Source organism: Neodiprion fabricii, chromosome 1 (assembly GCF_021155785.1).
Source record: "Neodiprion fabricii isolate iyNeoFabr1 chromosome 1, iyNeoFabr1.1, whole genome shotgun sequence".
Taxonomy (NCBI): Eukaryota; Metazoa; Arthropoda; class Insecta; order Hymenoptera; family Diprionidae; genus Neodiprion; species Neodiprion fabricii.
Window position 1 is genome coordinate 11246091 of NC_060239.1, and position 23886 is coordinate 11269976.

The 23886-nt window shown below is 37.0% G+C and overlaps 2 protein-coding genes across 13 annotated transcripts in view; one reads left to right on the forward strand and one right to left on the reverse strand.

Moving 5' to 3' along the window:
* The window catches only part of LOC124186299 (serine/threonine-protein kinase Doa), a 49171-nt gene extending 46531 nt beyond the window's left edge, over nt 1-2640 (forward strand). For all 9 annotated transcript variants that reach the window (XM_046577988.1, XM_046578075.1, XM_046578240.1 and 6 more), the window contains one exon: nt 90-2640. In XM_046577988.1, coding sequence (XP_046433944.1) covers nt 90-305 — 216 coding nt within the window. In that variant the 3' untranslated portion in view covers nt 306-2640. The remainder of the gene's footprint in view (nt 1-89) is intronic.
* LOC124186811 (NADP-dependent malic enzyme-like) lies at nt 2389-23135 on the reverse strand. Of its 4 annotated transcripts, none has more exons than XM_046579137.1 (8): nt 22679-23135; nt 15866-16034; nt 5693-5851; nt 5098-5460; nt 4666-4977; nt 3546-3914; nt 3045-3339; nt 2389-2840 (listed from the first exon to the last, which is right to left on the reverse strand). In XM_046579137.1, the coding sequence occupies exons 1-8, from the start codon at nt 22762-22764 to the stop codon at nt 2725-2727; spliced, it is 1869 nt and encodes a 622-aa protein (XP_046435093.1). In that variant the 5' UTR covers nt 22765-23135; the 3' UTR covers nt 2389-2724. The 4 variants fall into 4 exon arrangements, with proteins under 4 accessions (XP_046435093.1, XP_046435007.1, XP_046434835.1 ...); XM_046579051.1 differs by having other exon boundaries at nt 15866-16040; XM_046578879.1 differs by lacking the exon at nt 22679-23135 and adding an exon at nt 17415-17710 and having other exon boundaries at nt 15866-16040.
* Between the last annotated feature and the right edge of the window lie 751 nt (nt 23136-23886).

Consider the following 23886-nt stretch of genomic DNA (forward strand, 5'->3'; position numbering starts at 1 on the left):
TCTTTATGTTACACGGCTTGAGATCTATCATTTTGTTGCTAGTATATAAGATAATTAGCCAGGTTTCACATCGTTTTATATCGTTACAGCGTTATTTACTCTCGGAAGACAAAGATCACGTACTGCTGTTCAATTTGATCGAAAAAATGCTCGAGTACGAACCTACGCAGCGTATAACACTGAAGGATGCTCTGAGTCATCCATTCTTCGACGCGTTACCTGCATCTCAACGGCTCCCGGACGTCAGAGCTACCGGTGATAACTCCGTTCCAACGCACGAGCGATCTCACTCGTTGTCGCGATGAAGGTAGTGATGGGACCAATCACCGAAGCTAAATGGACACTTTTTCCCGCCAATGATGATCTACAATCCCGAAGATAATATATTACTGATTAATAGCTTGAGAAATTTTTTCGGGTATGGAGCCAAATTTATTTTCATTGTGATTTTTCTAACGATGGAACATCCGTTATAACTTTACCGGGAAGTGTGATGAATATCAAAATGTTATTGATAATCAGAGCATTGTGTAGAAAATTATTTCTCTTCTCTTCGTCCTTTCTTCGTCGCTGTTGTTTTCGTTGATAATGTTTACCTTACGATCACTTGGGGAAACATGAAAAAAAAAGAAAAAAAAAAACGAAAAATAGGAAATAGAACAGCGATGATAAGGGTCTTGGTGCTGGCACGTAAGATCTGGTGTTTACGTTTAGTCGAAAGTAACAGTGTCCCGAAATTAATGTAAATGTTATTTTAAAACAACTCGTGAATCATCTTCTGTAAATTTTAAATATTTTTAATTTTATTAATGATAATAATAATAACGGTAATGTGGTGTTCTATTAAAGCCAGCAAACGTTTCAAGCAAACATAATGAATTGGCGATACTTTATTGTTGAATTAATGACGATAGCGATTCATCACGACGATTAAGGTAATCATAAAATCTGTAAGATTCTGAGAGTAGGGCTACGTATAAAATGATCGTGATGCGAGGATCCGAATATAATGTACAAGTGAAAAGAAGGGGAGAACCAAATGAAATTAGCTTAAAAGAACGGAATAAAAGTTGTATCAAATTGAATGAAATTTCTGTTTCCTTGAAATTCTACCGATTAGGGATTTTTACCAGGAGACGTTGTAGCGGTTGTAGCGTAACGACCGACAGAGATGGCAGGTTGTGATAGTACCTGCCGTTTCGTTTAACAAAACGAAAATACAATTTACATTGTGGTAAGGTTATGTGTACATATATATTACATGAATATATATGGATATATATGTATATATATATACACACATGCATATAGGTATATATTATATACGTGCTTAAGGCAAATAGAGTAACAAAAAATTAGTGAAATGATAGCTAAGCGATCATTTTTTTTCCCCATCATTACGTTTCTTTTTTTAATTTATGAAAAGAACTGAGTTCGCTATCACGATTACGTATACATGTAAATGATTCTTTGTCATTTCACAAACTTCTGCTGACAAATTTTTTTGTCTGGTGCGTTCAATCAATTTTTCAATCATTCAAGCTCCATTTAAGTTGAGAAGCACCAAACAAATGAATGGACTTTCGATTAATACATTGAGAATATGTAAACATTTATAATCACTTGAAAAAATTTTGCGAAACAGGTTCTCTTTTCGCTTTTTGTATTTTTTTTTTTTTTCTTCTATCTCTTCATCGATAACCTGATTCTCACGAAGCAAATTGCATGGAAGTTGAAGAAGTTAGCAAGAATTTGCTTATTAAATTGTCTAAGATTGACTTGCATATTATTCATTATTTGTATTTTTTTTTTTTTTTCTTTGATCAATAAACGACTGAATGAATTCTGCGTTTTAGTTCCAATAATGCGTAGACGATATTGTAAAAAAAACAAACATAAAACAAACTTGTATGTACATGGTGCACACATTGTCTTTGTTTATATACTCTAATTTCTTGTGTAAATGTAAATAATATAACATCATATAAAATTGTGCCCGATTTAAATCATGCAATTTGAACATAATAATAGTAAGAAAAAAAATACCGTTAGCTTCGTTTTGCTACGTTGGAATTTAAGTTTACTGAAATATATTTTCAATCTAAATTATAATTTCTATCTGATTCATAGAATCAAAGATACTTTAATAAAGTTTACAGTTTTAACCGACGAGGCTCACTTCCAATTTCATTTATTAATCGTGGTTGGATAGAAAATGAACGTATCTTTGTTTTTCTTTAATTTTCTTCACGGTCATCCCCGATATTCGTCGTTTTAAAAATGACGATGGCCATAAATGAATTATAAAACTAGTTTTTAAACAGTAATCGTTACTTTATTTTATTTTATCTGTACAACTACAAAAGAAAAGCGGTTGTGTAACATAAGAAAGTTGAGAAAGAAAATATATTGATTAAAAACACAGTCTAATTTACAAGAGTCGATGAATTCTTTTCTCCACATAACATCGGGAGCTTATTATTATAAGATATTATAATTAACGTTCTCTGATTTATCCATAATTTCATCTTACAGAAAACTAATTTAATTTCCATTATAAATAAAATATACCAGTTACAATCGCCTTAATTACATTTTAACAGTATACACGTGAACATTATATACACCTATAAAAATGGGCGTGATCATTAAAAATTGTTGTTCCATTAAAATCAGTATTTTTTTCGTTGCGCGATATTTATTAGGCACATTATTTTTTGCCCACTACTGTGCTGGCCAAGGATATGTCGGGGGTATTGACGGTTTGTACTTCGTATCGTACAGCTGTGCTTTGATGAAGTCCTCGTAAGATTTTGGCTCAGGATGAACCGTCGCAAGTTCTGTAAAACAAAAGTATGAAAGTGTGTAAATAGAAGAGCTCTCCGTTTTCGTAAGCTGAATATTTTCAAATCGAGATTTATGTATTTATTTTCTTGTTTTTTTACCACATTATTGCCGCTCAATTAATTATGATCATTCTTATTGTAAACAAACAAAGGAGCATTGCTCATCCTTGTCTAGAGTCGATCAATATAAATACTTACTGGACTTGTAGGCGTATTCCATTACTTTCACTGCTACCTTGAGCGAACACTCTCGAATATCATTCAGGGGTGGGTACAACCCACCGCTGGCAAGATCTGCATCTGTGACAATTGCAGCGAGGGCGTCGGCAGCGATCAGGAATGTTTCCTCAGGAATGACGCGCATCCCGGCGCACACAACTCCAAGAGCTATTCCTGGGAAAATGTAGCTGTTGTTGCCTTGGCCAGGGTGGAAAGTCTTACTCTCGTAAGTCACTGGAGGGAAGGGTGACCCGCTGGCAAAGATGCATTTGCCCTGTTAGAAAAAAAGAAGGTATTATACCGTACTGCATGTCGAATGTTTTTATACCAAATCATATTCACACTTAGGTACGACATTGCTTAACAATACATAATTCAATGACTTTTTTGTTTCAGGTATCTGGTATCGACAATCAGCCATCTTTGAGGGATTTGGAGTCAGCTTAACTGCAGCAATATTCAAGATATCTAGTCATTTACCTTGGTAGCGATGTAAGCTTGTTCCGCAGTGCACTCAGCTTTACTCGTGGGGTTGCTGAGAGCGAAGATGACGGGTTTGTCATGGTTTTTTCCCATCTCCTCCAGTATTTCAGTTGTGAATGCACCTCCGATGGCTGCAGCACCAATGAGAACTGTAGGTTTCGCAGTCTTTACCACATCGACGAGGTTCCTGATCGGAGCGTGCGTTCTAGCATAGTGCAGCTTGTGCTCCGTGAGACCACCCTCAGGACGATTTTGCACAATTAAACCCTTCGAGTCGACCATCCAGATCTTGTCTTTTGCGTCTTCAACGCTAACACCTTCTTTTTGCATTGCCATGACGCAAAGTCCAGCGATACCAAGAGCGGCCTGTGAGAGAGGCATGGGAAAAATTTTTCAATGAGGCATACGTGTAAGTTACTCAAAAATTCAACGATTTCCCATCATTCTAGAAGCTAGAAACGAGTCCGAACACAATGATGTACCATTCGTACCAATACATTTTAACTGCTCAACTCTATTTTTTATGACGTTCGATTTTGAGCGATGAATTTTTTTTCCAAGTCTATAGTCCCGGGTACAATGCAGGCTTTGACTTTTATCAAAGATACTTCTAGAAGTATTTGTATAAGCACTATGAGATCTTTATTTCGATTCCATAGTATAATTTTCGTCGACTAGGGCGTTTTGAATTTTAGCTGCCAGCACAAGACTGCAGTGATTCTTTTAAATCGTCATCTTTAAAAACAATATTTCTCAGCACCTTGTATTTACGAATAAATGTCTTGGAAACAATTTGATTCGTGGAATTTTAGTTGATGTAATAGTTGAACTTGATCATCACGTTCCTCAGGGTAGTTTGAATTATGTAATGCAAATATTCTACCTTGAAAATGCTAATGACCTGTTGTTCATACTAGAATTATATCGGAAAAACATTCTTCCTAAATTCGCAGTTACATTCAGTACATCCGTGTATGAAAATAGTGATTAAACTATGAATGGATCCATTTCTTCTGATTGTGAGCCAATGGACGAAAATGTTTTTAATATTCAATTCCAACTATGAGCAGGTTTGAACCTGTAGAGAAATTCGATACAAAATAATGCAATTCCTTGCCTCTCCAGCGCCTTGAAAGACAATTGTGTTCTCGGAAAGTTTGGTCCCTGTTACTCTCAAGGAAGCAAGAAGACCAGCAACTGCCACAGATGCTGTGCCCTGAATATCATCGTTGAAGGTACAGTAGCTGTCCCGGTACTTGTTCAACAGTTTGAACGCGTTCGAGTTGCCAAAATCTTCGAATTGTATCAGAGTATTTTGACCGTAGCGTTTCACCACCGCCTGCATAAACTCTTCGATGAATTCGTCGTATTCTTGACCTGTGACACGCCTGTGCCTGTGGCCAATGTACAACGGGTCATCCAGGAGTGACTGCAAGTTGAATGGAAATATGCATTAGAAATTTGTTAAACAAATATATACGATCATATAATCCATTTGCATAACTTTGTTCCAGTGCCGAAGATTGAGAATAAACCTAAAACAGCGCACCTGAGTGTTAGTACCGACATCCAGGGTGATGGGCAGACATTGATGAGGTTTTATGCCAGCCAGAGCAGTGTAAAGGGATAATTTTCCAATCGGGATTCCCATGCCGTTGGCCCCAAGATCACCAAGGCCGAGGATACGTTCGCCATCGGTTACAACGATCGCTCGAACATCGTGCTCGGGCCAGTTCTTGATAACGTCGTAAACGTGACCCTTGTCGTGGATGCTGATGAACAATCCTCGGGGTCTGCGATAAATCAATCCAAATTTCTGGCAGGCAAGACCGACCGTTGGAGTGTAGACGAGGGGCATCATCTTCTCGACATTTTCCCCCAGGAGGCGGAAGAAAAGTCTTTCGTTACGGTCCTAAGGAATGTAAAAAAAAAATAGAGACCGTCGTCACTCAAATCATGCATCGACGTTGAGAAAAGTCTTCAACTCAACCGGGCTACAGAGTTTGTCAAAGAACGTTGTTTTTTGGCCTGTTGCGTAAAGTCTTGGTAGTGTTTACCATTATTTTTTATCACTTGAATCTAGTACTACGCGATTGGAAGGATTTCAATCGGTACAATGATTACGACGTTCCTAGAATATTTACCAGCAATCCAGTGAGGTAGATGTACTTCGACAAATCATCGGTGTATCGGTCCAAATTCAAACGGCACAGTTCCAGCTGCTCGTCCTGAGTCTTTACGGCGGCAGGTAGCAATCCGTGAATGCCAAGAGTTTGCCTCTCCTCGATGGTGAAAGCCATTCCCTGAAAATGGTGTTATAATTTTCTATTTAACACGGGACTTGAGTAATTTGATAAAGTCATATAAAATACCTAATGGACTTTGATCGGAGAACGGACACGTATGTGATTCCATTGTGTCTGAACTATTGTACCGGTGACGTACAGAAACCAAATGAAATTCCGAATCAGTATGTGAATAGCTTAGTGCAAGCAGTACTTATACCCACATAGGTATGTAATGCTTTGCGTAGCCGCGTTCAACCGATTTTGAATTATTAATTCTCGACCGCGTGGCTGCGATTTCATGTCCCTGACATTCAACGCTATGAGTTTCCGGAAAAAAAACAGAAAAAAATAATTTTAATTGCTAAAAATGTGACTCACCGTCAGTCAAACCTAGCACATATTGTATCATCAAACGTTCGCGCGAGAACCTTCGGTCGTTTAATTTCTATTGTGTCTTCTATTAGAAAAGGTCGTCGACCCTTGTGGTGCAATAGTCACGTCTTAAAATATTGTTGTAACAAGTTATACGACAAGGCAAACATGGTGCAGGGGGATACCTTTACAGACATCGTGTCTTGTGGCATTTTTCAATTACTAAGTACCTATCATGTGACGATATAGATAGTGCAACAGTTGAATATTAATTGAGAAGTATTTAGACTTTAATTTCTTAACCGAGTTCCCATATCTAATCGAGTTTTATATTATGGGTAAGTCGTTGCGTAATTGAACTCTGGAGTGTTGTGAAAAAATATCGTATTATCTAGCATTCGGGAGGTAAACAACTTTTAAGAGATAAAAAAACTATACTATTGTCTTAAATATTATTGATTTTTTAAAATCCTTACGTATATATACCTGCATATAGTCATTATTACTTTCCTACTCTTTTATCGAATTTTGTGTAACCAGTGTCTGATGCAACAATGCTTTGTCCGAGATTAAGAATCGGATTTTTCAACTAGGGAAGATAATGAATGACCTTGGCAAAGCCACCGATCACGAAGCATGACGCAAGTCAATTCCACGCGGACGTAACTGAGGTTCATGTATCATATTTCTATGTCAAGCGAGACAACATCGAGACCTCCGAAGCTGAGAGTGAAAGGGTATAGAGCTGGCTTTCACGCTCTGACGTAGTAACATATAACATACGTTTTCGCAGATTTATCGTACCGCTTAAATAAGCTCGGCTGCAGACATCGCGATTCGCCGGAAGCTATTTAGCAATTACGACTTGGTTTCGTATTTGAAAAACTATTTCCTAGCCAACTGTAGAATTAGATTTGTACACCTCGGCCAGCAGTTCGGAAAATAACCGATTTTCAACAATATTTCGTTCCTCTGATACTTGTACAGTTCAACTTCAATTAAATGGAAGAATATCTAAACATTAGTGATTAATTGCAGAGATGCAACAGTTATAGCGAAAAAATGTTTGGATCTTTGCTGTTTACTTGCTTACCGAAGAGTGCAGCTGGGCTTCGATCACCTCAGAAATAATTCCTATACACGTGTTATTTAAGTGCAAAAAATTTATGTAACTTCTACAATCAAATATAATAATACCATGCATCATGCAGGCGAGACTGGAGTTCGTTGATACGCCATGATCTACATTGATCTATACCGATGTACGAGACATCGATCTAGAGCAAGGCCCCACAATCCTCGATTATATTGGCGCATACTGAACGCTTGGACAATTAGCATTTGTCTCACGCTCAATGACATGCAGGTGATATCATAATTCGCAAAGAAACGAGTTTAACGTGGCCGGATGCATAATGGAAAAAATAAGGTCATAAAAAAGGAAAGTTATCTTAACGATTTATCGTTTTTTTTTTCTTTTTCTTCTCAGTGCAGTGCAACGTCATTTTCGTCAACGTTTTCTGAATCTGACTCATTTTTTTGTTGCTTCTTTGGCTTGTGAGAAAAAAAGATGACGGCTGCTAATATGGGGTCACATAGGTCAACGCATGAATTCGATAAATCAGTAAAAATTAAAAGAAATAAAAATCAAAAAACCCGAGCTCGTATTCTCATTAAGGTAAATCGCAACCGCATATTCTGACTATGTATAAGTTCACGACCTCATCCGTAATAGATTCCCACTTTGAACGCGGCACGTTCTCCTATTCATCGCTTCAAACATCTTAAGAGCAATTTGAATCTCGTAATTGTTGACGGATTTTTGCCCAATTGATTTACATCAAATATCAGTCGAGCAAATATAATTAACACTTGATAAATCGACCGGAATTGGATTCGACTCGTCGATTTTTTAAAACTCTGATACCCGTCGTAGAATATACGCTCTATTGTTAGCGCGTTGTAGTTTAGATACGTTTAACAATAAGAGCGTTCCAAAAGTGTGAAGTTTATTCTTCTGATGTTAATCGGCAGCTAGTAAGAAATATTCCAAGTGCAGATTATCGTAAGCGAGAAGTAGAAAATTGCCCCTGGTTAAAGTATTGAAAAAAAATGATATTTAAAAATTGCAGTCAATTCCGATTGTACGTGCTACTAACATCCTTGACCAAGTTCTTGTCCATTATTCCTCATATTTATTTTTTGTGCAATTCGATATTACACGCACCTGCACAGTTCGCGGGATCGACGTTTTGCATGTAAAAGCTTCAATTGCGGTCTGGAAATATTCTGTCAACGGTGTTATTTAACGCTCGAAACAACAATACCAGACAATAATAATTATGTATATGTGAGAACTGTATTAATTAGTTGAGGTGCCTCAGCAGCACTTCGTTATTTATACCTGTGCTGAATCACGTTATGATATAAGTGCCAAACGTAAATCGGACAGCACCCACCTTCCGCCATAGCAAAGCGGAGTATGTAACTAATATTATCGTAGGCGTATTTATGAACGTATATCATTATCCTTATTATTGTACCGACGTTAATCGCTGTAAAAAAAAAGAAAAAAAAAACAACCAGCGATATTACCGGTCTTGCTTCGGCATTTCCTTCGAACTTCAAACTCGGTTTTATTTAATTTAATACTTTTACGTAGCAATTTGGCGTTTTCTGTCGTAACACATATGTTAAATTGAAACGTCGTATCGTGTATAATTATTAAAAAATGTATTCGCAAAATTTATAAAACGATGCCGAGTTTTTATTTCGGTAAAAGTAGGTATTGGATTAAGAGAAAACAAAAAAAAAAAAAAAACGTTGCATTCTTGATGTTACGGTATCTTGACAAGCACGGAAATGATAATGCAGAAGCCAAACGAAAGGTAATTAAAGTTTCAAACAAATTAGACAAATATTAAGGTATACACATACATAATAAAGTGCACGTATGCGCGGTTCAAAAATCAAGAGTCCAATCGATCCTTGAACGTTGGTTCTTTTGGCGTGCGGATGTAGGAATACACGAATGTGGCCAATTACACCTGCGTGATAATATCGGTGGCTGAACACCCATCGGAATTGTTTAAACAGTCGTGGATTTCACGCTGGAAAATACCCGAGGTATTAACATTGAAGTTATTTTTACCAGAATTAAGAGATACGCAGTGCCAAAGCTTTCCAGTATTTCTTTTCTTAGGATTTACCGAATTTGAAGCGATGATCGCGTATGTACGTCACTGATTAATCAAAGAACACGAACAAATTAGTCTAATTAACAATTGCATCTTTTTTCCTTGTGAATTTAATTGTTATTCTTTAAGCGTAAGTTTGTTAACGGGACTAGAATTGGCTGTTGGTTAACTTTGATGAACAGGAAATTCGACTAATTCAATTATTCGGAATGGAGAAAATGATAGGTATATTGAGTGAAAATCATTGTTCGAAATTACTCCACTTTCAGTTGGTAAACTTAGAAATATCCACAAAAATTACGCTCATTTGAACGTTTATCAGAAACATCCTCTGTCGATGCGAAGGAAAGTTAGTTTCTGAAAAGTTATTGAAAACCCTGGAAGTTAAAATCACATTACGTACGTATCTGTTTAAAAATTTACAACAGCGGATTAATTTTCACGGCTCTTACGAAAATATCATCAAAATAAAACTAGTTACAGAAAGCCTGTAATAGAGGTTTTTTTTCTTTGTATTATAGAAAGTTTGAATTCTTCCAAAAGTAGAATATTGAACTATTGAATATATTTTTCCTGTTTGTCAAAGTTCATGATGGAAAATTAGCGTTTTAACCCGATATCGATTCTAGATCAAATCTAGTATCAATCATTCATACGATGCGACGGGTGCATTAGATTAGAGTCAATATTGTTTCAGATACGATCTGTTGGGGTTATCGCGTCTGTTAATAACTCGTTATGCACTGATACCACGCGTTTGATATATGATCGTAATACAGAGATTTCATCAATTGGCAACATATGCCGTATTATTACTATCATCGTCATGATCTTCCACTTTGAAATGCAGACGTCGTTTCAATATTTTTTTTTTTTTTCTTATTTCGGTGGCACGAAGTAGACGTATGATTTCGATCAGATCAAAGATAGAGAGGTTGTTACAAGTCATACTATTATCTATCAAAGGTTTTGAAAATTCATTGACCTATTCAAGTTTATGCAAATTTAAGTACCTCAATATTTATTATCAATGTAGGTACAACTCATTCTGCGGCTTACCGAATTCGAAGATTACATATTTTAAGCAGTGAAAGATAAGACAATTCGATCAAATGCCTTAATTACAGGAAGAAAGGAAAATATGTCATTTCCACTCATTGAATTATCAAGGCACAGATCTGGTTATCTCAATTTCAATTTAGTTAGTTTGTAAAAATGATTCAGTCTGGCGAGTTGCTTGATTCAATACCAGCCTTTCTTGTCGCGATCGAGTGACGTATAGTTTCGAGTGAACCACTTGATGTGTTTCCGAAATTTAGTCAACTAAATACCATTACATTTGAAGTTTATGTATTGTACCTCCAAGTCGCGTGTTCGTTGATAGAAACAATTAGGTACTTCAAATAAAACAAGTCCATGAATCTAGCAAACAAAATATTTATATCGATCGAATGCCATACTTTGTTTATGTGACCGGAAGTTATTTGGATTAACTCGTTGAACCAGTTGTACTAATTTGTTTTTGCAACACCTGCGTGGAAAGTCCATTTTTATGCATCATTTACAAGCACCGAAAGTAGTCTTTTATACACATGTGCGGGAAAAACTTTCGCGCATCGCTAGCGGTGTGAGAAAAAAACCTTCGCACATTGCTAGCGGTGTGCGAAACAGACGGTCGCGCTTTTATCCACAGTTGCGCATTTCGCAAACAGCACCACCGACGGAATAGTTTGTCACTCTTTGCCGTGCTCGACATCGTCACTGAACAGACATCGTGCCGTGGTTTCGTGTAAATATAATCGTGTATGTCGGACTTTCCATTACAGGTGTAGCAAACAATAGAGTTCGATACACGCGCGAAAGTTGGCAATGCCTATCTCGCGTGAATGCGCCACACTCGGCCTTCAACTCGTCTCCGGGTTCGTGCTGCGCCTTCACGCTTGTGCGGATATAGCCACCTTCGCGCACTAGTATGGCAAAACACTATTACGAGGTAGAAGAAACACCGCACGCTTCGAAACGATCAGAGAATATATTCGTCGTGAACATCAGTATACTAGTACTATAAACTGCCACTAGGCGGCAAACTTTCTCGTTACGGAAGCAGCTTCGGAGATGGATATAGAATCGGGTAGTCGGCTGGACGGACGGTTTCGGGTAACGTGAGATAAATTTGACGCCGAGCCGGGTGTAAACAAGGAGAACGTAATACCGAGTTCCGAACGTAAACGAATTCAATATTCGACTACACATAAACAGAAACTATTGACACTCGTTAAATTTATGCTTCTACGTGTACAGCAATAACTGTACGGAGCATTACTGTTTGTTTTCATATCACTTGCGTCGAATAATGCTTTCCATTCGTGTATCTATTCAATTCGAAAGTGAATGAGAGATTCCCGTGATTGAGATTATCCTATAACGTACAATAATCAGTTGCGTGAATTAAAGGTGGCTGGAGAAGATGCAACAAAAATTAGCTACGCCTACACTAACAAGAGCGGAATTTAAATTGTACAGTTATTAAACAATTCAGTTACAAAACCCATTTTCAATACGTGCCATTACCCAGATCTATGTTTCCCGGATAAGGTTAAAAGTGAAACTAGTTAAACATTCTACAAGTTTCTACTACTTTTTACTAAAATCAGTGATATTATATTAATATACCAGGTAATTACTAAAAGTCAACTTAATTCTTCGGTGTGGTTGTGAAATTTTTTCAATGCAGTTTTACCGAAACTAGACTCGAAAGTTTTTTTTTTTTTTTTCTTCTTTTTTTTTATTTGCAATACCTAAAATATATTCCCGCACTAATTAATTTTAGTAGATTTCAAGTGTGATTTCAGTTACAAGCGTGAATTTAGAATTCAGTGTAATATCAGTGGAGTGAGAAATCTTTCGATTTCAATGATATTCCAGTCGTGGAGTAGAAAGTTTTTATTTCAGTGATTTTTCGATGGTACTTTGGTACGCTGTTAATACAATTACAGTGAAAATACAGTGTAAAAAATTCTCAACTACAACGTGAAATCCAAGTGTAAGTAACTTCGGTTCGATTTCGGTGAGACGGAATCTAGCGGTGCTAGCAAGGAAAACGGGATCTACGACTAGGATACCCTTCCGTCGATGGCCAGGAGGGTTTCCGGGATTCGCGGGACGTGCTCCTCTTGCCGAGGTACCAGCGTCCACCAGGTTCTTTCCGTCACGTCGGCCATGATATCTGACGACGAGGAGGTCGCTCGGCCAGGGTGCAGAGGGCTCGTCAAACTTGTCATACTAACAACCTGCAGCCCTGGAGACCGTTGCCGGGGTGAGTTTTCGCTTCTGATTATAAACCGAGGCCCGCATGTTCGATCGATAATAACCCCTTTTCCTGCACATCTTCGTTGCGTAAGGCCAACGGCCACCCTTACACGACCCGACGCCTTACCTTTTTGTCCACCATTCGCATAGCGCGTGCAGCGTTGTTGATTTTTTTTTTTTTTTCTGTACACCGTATAGCGTACGATTTTGATTTTCATTTTTTACGATTATCCAGAGATATACCGCATGTTAAATAATTGTCGAGTATACGAAGCGGTGGTACAATTTTCTGACAAATCGACTGTCGCTAATTATTTTGTAGAATTGTTCTCGCGTTGCGAGGAAAACGCAAATTATGGAGAAAAAAAAAAAACTCAATTTCTGAAACATGTCCGAAACATCTCAAAATCGTCCAATAAGTGTTTCTTTACTCAAATAAAGGCGTTTTGAGTCAATCTTTTCATTTGAAAGTGTGACGGAGTCTTTTAAAGAATTGAACAATTTGCACGATTTTTCACGGCTACTGTGAAAAGCTTGGTAGAAAATTTAACTTTTATTAATTGACGGTAAGTTATAAACTATGTATTTGAGAAAAGGTTTTATCCATGGGAAGATCCAGAATAAACTATGGTATTTTTATTCAATTATATTAAAGTTTTTGGGCTGATTTTTTTCAATATAGAGATCTACAGACATAGTTTGACAAAAACAAGTTATCTACGCAGTAGATAAAAATATATTTGTGTATGTTGGGTACGACAGATTTTCATCAAGGAATGACCGAGTTTTTATCATTTTGTACGTTGTATTTGAAAAACCTTTTTTTCAAATTGCTTATATCTTAGCTTGGGTTATTCGAATTTCCTTAGATACATTTTTTGATACATAGTAGGGATGTTGTTTCGTGATTAATATTATTGGGACAAGTGATATTCCTTGAGATTCTGTTTTTTTTCCTTTAAGTTTAATCATTCGGGTTTTCTACGAGAAATCAGGACAATATTTCAATGCTATACAACCTCGAATTATGTTTTTCCAATTAAAAAAAAAAAAAAAACGTATATTTCTTGCGGCGCATTCAAGAAGATCGAAAAATGAGCCAGGGAAAAGTTACCTAATTTACACGAGTTTTTAAAACAAAGAACACTTTACAATCACAACAATAATGCAGACGAAGTTTTCGTGCGAAATATTAATATTTATTTCAAATTTCTAACGAATCCGAAATATAATGCGTCAACGTTGAAGAATAATAAGAATTTTAAGTGCAATACAGAGAGTTCTGTAATAAGCTTGGTCGGCAATTCATTTATCTTACTATTTCATAAATATGTCCCATAAATTGGTAACGATTATTATTGCTAACGTAGTAATAAATTTATCCGCACTGAAGTACGTACGACGTGCGGATTTTCTGCTACATCACAAATTTTCTGCTCAGTCAGCGTATAGAGAATAACATTGCATAATTACGTAGCTATGTATATACCAACGTAAGATACCTACGTGCACAAGAATACACGCGAGTGTCGTTTGACATTTCTTTTACACCCGAGTTCCTTGAAGTTAAATAATGACACCGGTTATTAGCCACTTTTACCATTACGCGTCGAACACGTACGTTTGAATATATCCACACACGTTCTATCCATGCGGTCAGCTGTTACCTCTTGCATCTTATACCAGCATGGACATAGAAATTTGATGACTTCATTTCGAAACACTTTCGAGACTTGGTGAAATTTTATATTGCGAATTCGGCTTTGCGATTCTGAATGTTCGTGTATGAAGTGTACAGCATGAGCCTGTCCGATGTTCCCTTTTATTTTCTCGTTTTCTCTTCTACCATTTCTCTCTCTCGCTGTTTGCATCTCCATTTTTCCAAATGAATTTTCCAATTCTCTAATCACCGACAGCTATGATTTATGAAAAATGTTGAAATTCCGGGGAAATCTGGGAAACAGCCGACGATGAAAAGTTTTATGGGATTGGTAAGCGGGAACACGTGAAGAAAACGTCAGGAAAAACGCGTGGCACATTTTCTCAAGTCATTTTTGTTCATTATACCTACTGCAGCCGCTTCAAGTAACGTATTTTTTCTACTCATTCGAGCTTTAATCAGACATACTTTAATCATGCCACTTTTCATTGCATAAGAATTAAAAGTGTCGCGGAAATCAATAGGCCGATGACACACGCTGTCTTCAAGCAAACTGGTCAGCGTCGCTTTTTTGTGGTTTTGCATGAAACTGGTCACAAGACGCGTGGAAAATACCATTAATTGTCAGATCAGGTAAAACCCCTCGTACTGTATACGTGACGCTACACGTCACAATATTTGACTATAGTATGTATCAGGGTGTTTCCGACAAAAATAATTCGCCATTATACACCGTAACACACTCTAAAAAGTTCTACGTTACGTGAAAGATCGCGCTCGTTTGATTTTTCACTTTTTTTAAACGCTATTTTGAATTTGTAACGAAACGCGTTCTAGCACTTCAGTTATTATTTCTTTCCTGACATTTACATTCAACCCAAAAATCTCGATCTATAAAACAAGGATATACAAACCGAGAAACTTATTATCCGAAATTAAAAGTTTATAATAAATTATGACTATTTTATGAGACTGAATTAGTAATGAAAAAGCCGTCAGACCACTTTATCAAACGTCAACTGGAGACTTGATATTGCACAAGTTTGAGTCTTCTTCGTGAAGTAAATTGATATTATGATTGCCAAAAGCAAGGAGGAAAATGTTCATTCACGATTACTTTATAAATTCTAAAAAGAATGTATAAAAGTGAAATATCAACCGATCGCGATCTCCCGCATAACGTAGAACGCCAGTCTTTTGCCAGAACCTTTCTTTCGTCCTAAGCAAAATTTTCAGGGTATGCCATGGTGGAAAATCGTAAATCATTTTCTTCCGACCTCTGAATCTAGGAAGCTATAAATTGCCAACTATTTTACCATAGATCATGCGAAGTGTCGGCCCCTAAGCGCGGGTGCATTATACACAGGCATGCATAGGTGCAACAAAACGTATCCGCGATCATGTGTAAATATAGACGACGGTTCTTCGTCGCTGCGAAGTGTCAAGGCGTTGTTCGATCGAGGAGCAAGTTAGGGTGAAATTAGTCCAAACCTTGTTCAGCTGGGGGTTCTTAACGTGGTCCAGGCCGCGGGTCAACCCGGCGCAGACGTCGTCTCCTGGGCCCCGTTGCCCAAGTTGATCACGTTCAAGATTCGACATCGTAGAATCGTGGAATCTGGTCGCTCGACAGGAACTGTCAGCTACGCTGTGGGCTCGAAACCTGCAACTGACGGACGGGCTTTGTAGAAGACGTAGGCATATCACGTCACCCTGATCGCCCCTCCAAGGCGCAGGCGCAAACCGTCCGGAGCTTTTCCTCGGCGTCGCGGCGTCGGCGCCGAGCCGACAACGACATCGTATCCCTCCCTACGTTGTTGGTTGTAAAAATATGTTTTTCACCGCGATTTCTTGATTTATTTCCGTTTTCTTATTTTTTTCTTATTTTCTTATCAGTTACATTGTCAACAGGGGAAGTTGTCTACCATTTGGCTCGCCGACGAGATTTTTAAATATAGCGCCAACGTCCGGCAAAACAATATATCGTTGCTATCGAATGTACTCCTACTCCCCCCCACTTTGATACTTTATCAACGCGCAGAGCACTTGGTGTTGATCAGCTGTTAGTCACTGGTGACTGTAATGAACCCGGCAAACTTCAGACCGAACCGTATTTTTCCACCGCGGTAAAATAGGTTTGTTACTTGCAATGGTCGAACTACGATTTCATGACGAATTTATCGTTCGGCGTAGAATTTTTATACCGACGTATAAGTCGGAGGGTGAATTTTAATGTTTAAAAAAATTCGTGAGGTTTCTTTTTCGACGTACGTTCGTTTAAACTTTTGAGTATTTGTACTGTTTTTTTTTTTTTGAATACATTCTATCATCAATCTGTTGAGCGAGAAAATGCGAGACTCGTGTAAACAGCTGATTAGAGAAAAAAGTAATTCGAAAAAATGTTCTCAAAGATACGTGGCGATTAGATTCGTATTTGAATTCTGTTGCTACTTTTGTACATTGACCCTGAATTTATTTTCTTTTCCTTTTAGAGAATATATTGTTACTGAGATATAAAATTATAATCAAGAAATTGTACGCTGAAGAATGATTCGAACAATTTCAATTATTTATTAGACTTGTTGATCGGGAATCAATTTTTTAACTTCATGCCTGCACAATATCTTATCTTTGCAAAAACGTGACGCGCGAAACTGTCTATTGGCAATACATACGTATACATAAACACAACAGATATTACACGTTTCTAAAAATCCTCTAGCCCAAAAGAAAGTGAATTAGTTAAGGATTAAGCACAGGAATGTTTATTTTTACGTATTTTACGAGCGAACGAAAATCCGACGAACGTTTTTGCCCTTTAATTTGTCGTAAAACTAATTGAATATGAAAACCCTCCAAGACTCGCAAATAATGTAAATTTTCTCGGCTGCAGGGATACGATGTGAGTGGATGAAATCAATTATCACAGTATTGTAAATTCTTATCATCGAGTTATAAGGTTGCCCGGACGACGCCGCGAGAATATCTAATATTTTGGTCAATCATTAGAGCCGGACGTAAGTAATTGTAAAAATTGCCTCACCCATCTTGTCCGCGTTCACTTCTATCGCAAGTCGATTCTTCCATTACCTTAGACTCGCATATATTATAGTTTAAACGACGCGAGAATATTTTACACGAATTATTTATCCGCGACAAAACTTTTCTTGACATATTACGCGTACGAAGCAGTTGATTCAATTGTCCCAATCAGCTGTTACGCCTGTCTTATTCACCGCCTGTCTATGCATGTATGTCTTCCCTAAATCCAACGATCGCGTCCCCTTCGGATTTACAGTGATTAATTAACAGATCCACTTTATTCGGCAACCGCAAGCTTCTTGACCCTGCAGCTGATATTTCTACCGCGACTGAGATTTCCCGTGTTATGCGCATGTCTACTTAAAACACTCTTACGCATGGACTCATAGTACATTACACACGTGTATATATCATGTATACCATCACTTTCTGCAGTTGTGTTCGTAGTTGATTGCGTCATTGCTCGGCTCACAGCTGATCACGACTCGAAAAGACTCGCTTGGACTACGATTTGCATTTGCGTTATGATTCCTGATATGGTTTCGTTATCGGGTCAGCAAGAACTGATGACTTTCAGTTTTAAAGTTTCTCTCTCTCTCTCTCTCTCTCTCTTTTTTTTTTTGTACTATAAATAATGTTTTAACGAAGGTAAAGCCCCGGCTGCATACCTTTACACGTCTGATTTAATCGGTTTGATGAGTGGACACTTTTTACCGCAAGACAAAAATCATTTTAACGATCTATGTAGTCGAATTTCAAATAGACGCATTATTTTTTATTCAATGGGCATAAACATCAATGCTAGAGTGTGATTACGAAGTTAATAAACAATCGCAACGATCGCTTGGTACAGTCAAGTTATTATATTGATTTCAGCGTAAGTATAATTTATAAACAACCGAAATTAGCGACGATGGTTTAACAATAAGTGAAAGTTCTTGAAATCTGTCACTGTGATAGTCCACGAATAGTCGATGAATCGAAGATAGACACGTTGAAACAAATATTTTCACTCGAACCTTTGATTCTCTATCATTTTACTGCTGATATTTGATCTCCCCGGATCCCAATCGGTCGGACTAAAGTCTAAATTAAGGATTCTGAAGCTAATTGTAACAGCTTTTCGCACGAAAGAAAACACTGCGGGGATGATGCACTTTGTTGTGAAAGAATTTTTAATTTTCTAAAGAAGCTGAAATCAATTGTCTCGTAAACTATAATGATATAGTTAATTATGCGAAATAAAATAATCCGAAGAAATGTTAGTTTTTTTTTTTCGAATTTCTGCGGCTCCGATTAGTGGAAAAAGGGCCCTAAATTAGATTCTGAAAAGACACAGTTTTTACACAAATAAAAACAAAAAGAAAAAACTGTGTCCAACCCGTTTGAATTTTTTTGGAAAAGTTTTGGCTAATATCAAAAAAATCCTACAATCGCTTCGTTTAGCTGCTATTTCGACGTAACTTTGCGAGAAGAAAAGAACAAGGAATAAAAAAGTTAAAACCGAGTAACGATAAAATTCTTACGTATTTTCGTGGTTGGTGGTCCTTCGAAGATCTAGTTATCGTTTTGTGTAATCCTGGAGAAAAGGGTCGAACAAATCTACTTTATGAGAAGAGAATTTTCATTCCAAACATTGCGAAAAACCAAGGCCAATCGGTGTTTTAGATTCGAGCTATCGATCCTCCTGTAGCGGTTGCTTGAATTTTAGAAAAATTCCTTCAGCGTGGTCTGTTATTCATTAATTTTCACACTCATTAATCAGTATTTTGGAAATGACTTACGATTAGGTTGTATAATTAAGCTACGATATGCAAAGGAGGATGTTGGATGTTGGATGTTGGTTTGACTGGAATTCTTTTAGTTTTCAATGAACTAGATTAGCCACGTATTATTCCTACCAATTTAGACACGTGTTTAATTTGTAGTTCATAAATTCGAAACAACCAAAGCTAGGACGACCCGATTTTTCGATACGCACATGGTATTAAAGTATACGAACGAGTGATATTTATATCGTAAGTTATATGTATATTATATTATAGAGACGTATGTAATATTTTTTGAGCAATCATTTCTAATCTCCGCAGGTTACGACACCACACGCATACGCCAAGCGAATCTTAGCCAAATTATTGCATCATAGAAGTTTTTGCGCTCGTTTTTCGGTCTTACAGATATCAAAGTTCAAGCTTCTTTTTCCTATTACAAAGTCTCATCTATGCATTGTTACGATTTTCATTTTATAGTGCTGCTTTATATATGCCTCATTTTTATTAATTTTTATTTTTTTTTTATTTTCTCCAACAACCAATTTAGTGGCAACGTAATGCCAAATGTTTTACTATGCTAATTGCAAGATTTCGGTGTATTCAAGCATAAATTTATTTTACAATTTGAGATACTGCGAGGAGAAATTTAACACAAAATCAGCCACGTGCCACAAAATCTTGTTGGTTGATAGCGAAAAAAGAGCAAGTTTTATAGCGTAAAACTATAAGACTAATTTTAATTAATCGCAAATCTCCGCGGCGACGAATCGCTTTAAATCAAAATCACGCGTTTCATCGATGCCACTTTCACGTGGCTGAAAAAATCGCACGATTGTCAAACCAATCGTAATCGGGCAACAGGAGAACGCGAACCGATCTCACATGTTACGCGTGTGATTTGCAATACCGCGTACAGATACTATAAGCATTAATAGCTTCTTGCTGTAAATGGGCCTGAAAGAAAGTAAAAGCTGTCGTTATGATTTTTTAGAAAAAGAGATTCGTCGAAACAGCCGACATTTTTTTACCAGCAGTTCAATTATGGGATTATTTTTGCAATACGGAAACACAAAAAAAAAATTCACAGAATAAAAAAATCAACGATGGAAGAAAAGTATACGTTGTTAGTTTGTCGATTGTTGTTAAGTGAAACAATGAATGGTTTCACTGTGCGAAGTACGAGTAACAGATTATAGCACAGAGAATATTTGACAAGTACAACCAAATTCTTTCTTAATTTGAAGTATGGTACGGTTTCACTCTAAAACGAGGTCGGCTGAACGGAAAGTATATTTTTACTCGTTGCGTTGTACGTATACAGAATTAGGACAGGAAATTGCGCGTGCAAAAAATACCGGTTGAAAAACGGGAGACGGGTTCGTGTTCACGCGAATGGATGTAAAGAGCCGTGAGATTTCGTAACTTGGTGAAAAAATGCTGACTAATGATTTCCACCGAATGTGTAACGAAACGACGACGGAAGGAAATGGTGCAGCTAACGGCTTCGATTGGTCGAAAATCGCTTCTAAATTTTCACACGCAAATTTACACCACATTTCCTCAAATTTCTCGTATAAAATCTACGCCTTTAATTTTTTTCCCGTACAACAGCCATGCGAGTTAATTGTTTTTACGCGGTGATAATTCCCGTGGAGCGCGAGATTCTGCAGGTGTGAATTTTCGTCAATTTGCATTATTTGATAATAGGTAAATTCCGACTTTGGGGAAATCAACGATCGTTCTTGTCGCGTCACTTGCGGTATATTATCGACGAATGTAATATCCTATATATATATATATATATGTTATAGTAACGTGTATTACATCAACAATAATAAAAGCTGATTATTTCAAGGGTATAACCGATTTACAGATGGCATATATCAATGTATGGATAACGTAAGAACTATGCTGGATGTTTTTTTTTTTTTCACCTTTCAAGTTTTCATACAAAGCCGATTTAGAAATATCCGTTAAGTATGCGGAATACACTTGGAAGACAGATATTTGCCTTGGGAAATAATACGTAATACATTGTTCTGTTGACAGAATGTAGGAAAACGATTTTTCGAATTTTCAGAGATATCGTTTGTATAGTATGTATATTATAATTTTTTTTTTTTTTTTTATATGGTATCATTGACTTGTCAATTACACCCGAAAATGAATGATCGGAGAGATGATGAATTATCATCTGTGTACTCCTGTTACTTAACAGCGTAATGGGACTAATCTGAAAAGTTTTAATTTACACAATAATATCAATATATCGATCGTACAAGTATCGAAGGATCGGCGATAACAGTGAGTAAAAATATAACCAATTGTAACCGTTGAATGTAATTATTGCCGTATAAAAATTATCTCTATGAAGAAATGAATTAGTTCATTAAGCGAGACAGGAAGATTACCATAATCTTGAGCTGTGAAAAACAATGTCTTGCGGTTATTTCTTTGTACATAATTCAAATATAAAATATGCGCGTTACATAGATGTTTGAAAGAAAGTATAAGAAATCTCAGTTATAAACATAGAGAAAATAATATTATTTGTCATGACCTCAGCTTATCGCACGTTATTATTCTATACTAAGGCCAAAGAAAACTGAATGTAAATATACAGACCGTAAATTGAACGTTATTTCACAACGAGCGAAAACAATCCTTGTTGGTTTTTTTTTTTTTTTTTTTTTTTTTTTCACATCACAACCACTCGACCACGACAATGCATGAGATTCTAAATTATCCGAAAGTATCGTCGTGGATTGAAACGTTCGACGATTACATCGCATGTCAGCTTGTTGTTTAATTATCTAGTATTTGGTATGCAAAGTAATTAATTAAAGTCAATTATGAACTTGAAAAATCACTCCCTCCTGACGCGGATCTATAATTCGTGGATCTATAATTACGTACATCGCTTTCTCCCGAGTATCGCGTACAGGAAATCAGTGAGCGCTGACCCGAATGTGTCGAAAGGGGAAAAAAATAAATAAAAATGTTGATACGCGACGCGTCATGTGTAAACATTTATTATTATATACGCGATATTTCATTCCCCCTGCAAATTTCTTTGCAATTGTTAGCTAATAGTTCATGTTAAAATCTGCCTTAATTTTATTAGTCTTAGTAGGTGGACCCGAAGTTGTTAGAAAAAATAAGAAAAAAAAAAAAGAATGCTAGACCATCTTTATTAACTCCGGTAAAATAATTTACCTCGCGGAAAAAAACGGACTCGTTACGTTGGAAATATTCAAGGTATTATCTGGTATCCGAAATTGTACAAGTCATTAGTTTTTATCATTTTTCTTTCTTAAATTTACAGTCTCGGTAATCGAGAAACTAAGAGTACAAAGTTTTATCGTTGTTCTTACTAATCACAAATATGTAGAGTATAGAGGCTGATAATTGAAAATTTCGGGCACCTTATAACAAATTGAACGTCCGTCATAGCCAGTGATAATTATTGTTTTACTACACAACTTTTACTCACGTGGTTATCTCCGAATGCCGACAAGTTCCACAATTATTGTAGAGATTCTTAGAGTCCTTTGAGTCCTTTGAGTGGATACCGCCCATCACGTTGAACGATGTCACGAGAAATGGGAAGAAGATATTTTTCCAACAATCTCTTGTAACAATAACCGTCAAGCGAGTGCTACTCTTGTCGCAATTGCTAATTATTCGAGAATATATTTCAGCTTATCCATTCGTTTCACTTTCGATCTTAGCACGCGTGTAGTAATTAGTTTAACAACTTTCGATAGTCAATCGGATATTATACTCGGAAAATTTATCGCAATTCTTACACTTTTGATTCTTTTGATTCGCGCATCGACCGCTGATGTACGATTTCCACTTTTCGCAGGCTGATCGAATAACTCGATCTTGCTCCGAGGATGAATTTAGGAATTTGCGGCAGTACGCGACAAGCTTCACCGAATTGCGAACATGGACTGGGAGATTGTTTGTATCGCCGTTGGCTTTCGTTTGTTGGCTGATCGTTTAATAGAGACGCGAATGGATGGAATCGGTACGATTCTGGATCCAGCGGGGAGTTCGTAGGAAGTGGAGGAGATCTAGAATCGTTATTGCACGTTACTTACGTATAACGAAAATACGGCCTCGGCCTGCATTGCCGTTCAAGCTTTAACAAGCCAAGCCTTACAATAGCCTCTACATTAGAACGAGATCGCCTTTCTCCTTCGCAATTAGCCTGACACCTTGTCGAAACCGCGATTATCATCGTTAGATATTTATTTACAAGTCTTTGAAGCGTTGCATTCTATCCGCGAACGCTCAAATCACAAGATACATTTTCGCTGATAAAAAGCACGAGTAAAGATGACAGAAAATTTTTTTCCAAGCATTCGTATGATAATTGACATTATAAATTGATGATAACGTTAATGAGGAGCTCGAGATACATCGAGTGTACGAGTGGATTGCAAAATAATGACAGGAAATAAATTGAAGGATTTTTAAACAAGACTTATCTTAAACGAGAGCTTATTAATGCGTTGATAAAAAAGGCCAGGGGCTAAGAAAATGCGCCATAAACCTGAGGGGGTAGAGTGAATGTTGATATGGAGAAAATACTCGATCGACGAGTAGAAAAAAACAATGAAAAAAATAAAATGTACGATAATTTTTAAATATAATTAGTTTAAATACATATGGGACATTCCACGCCAATTCGAC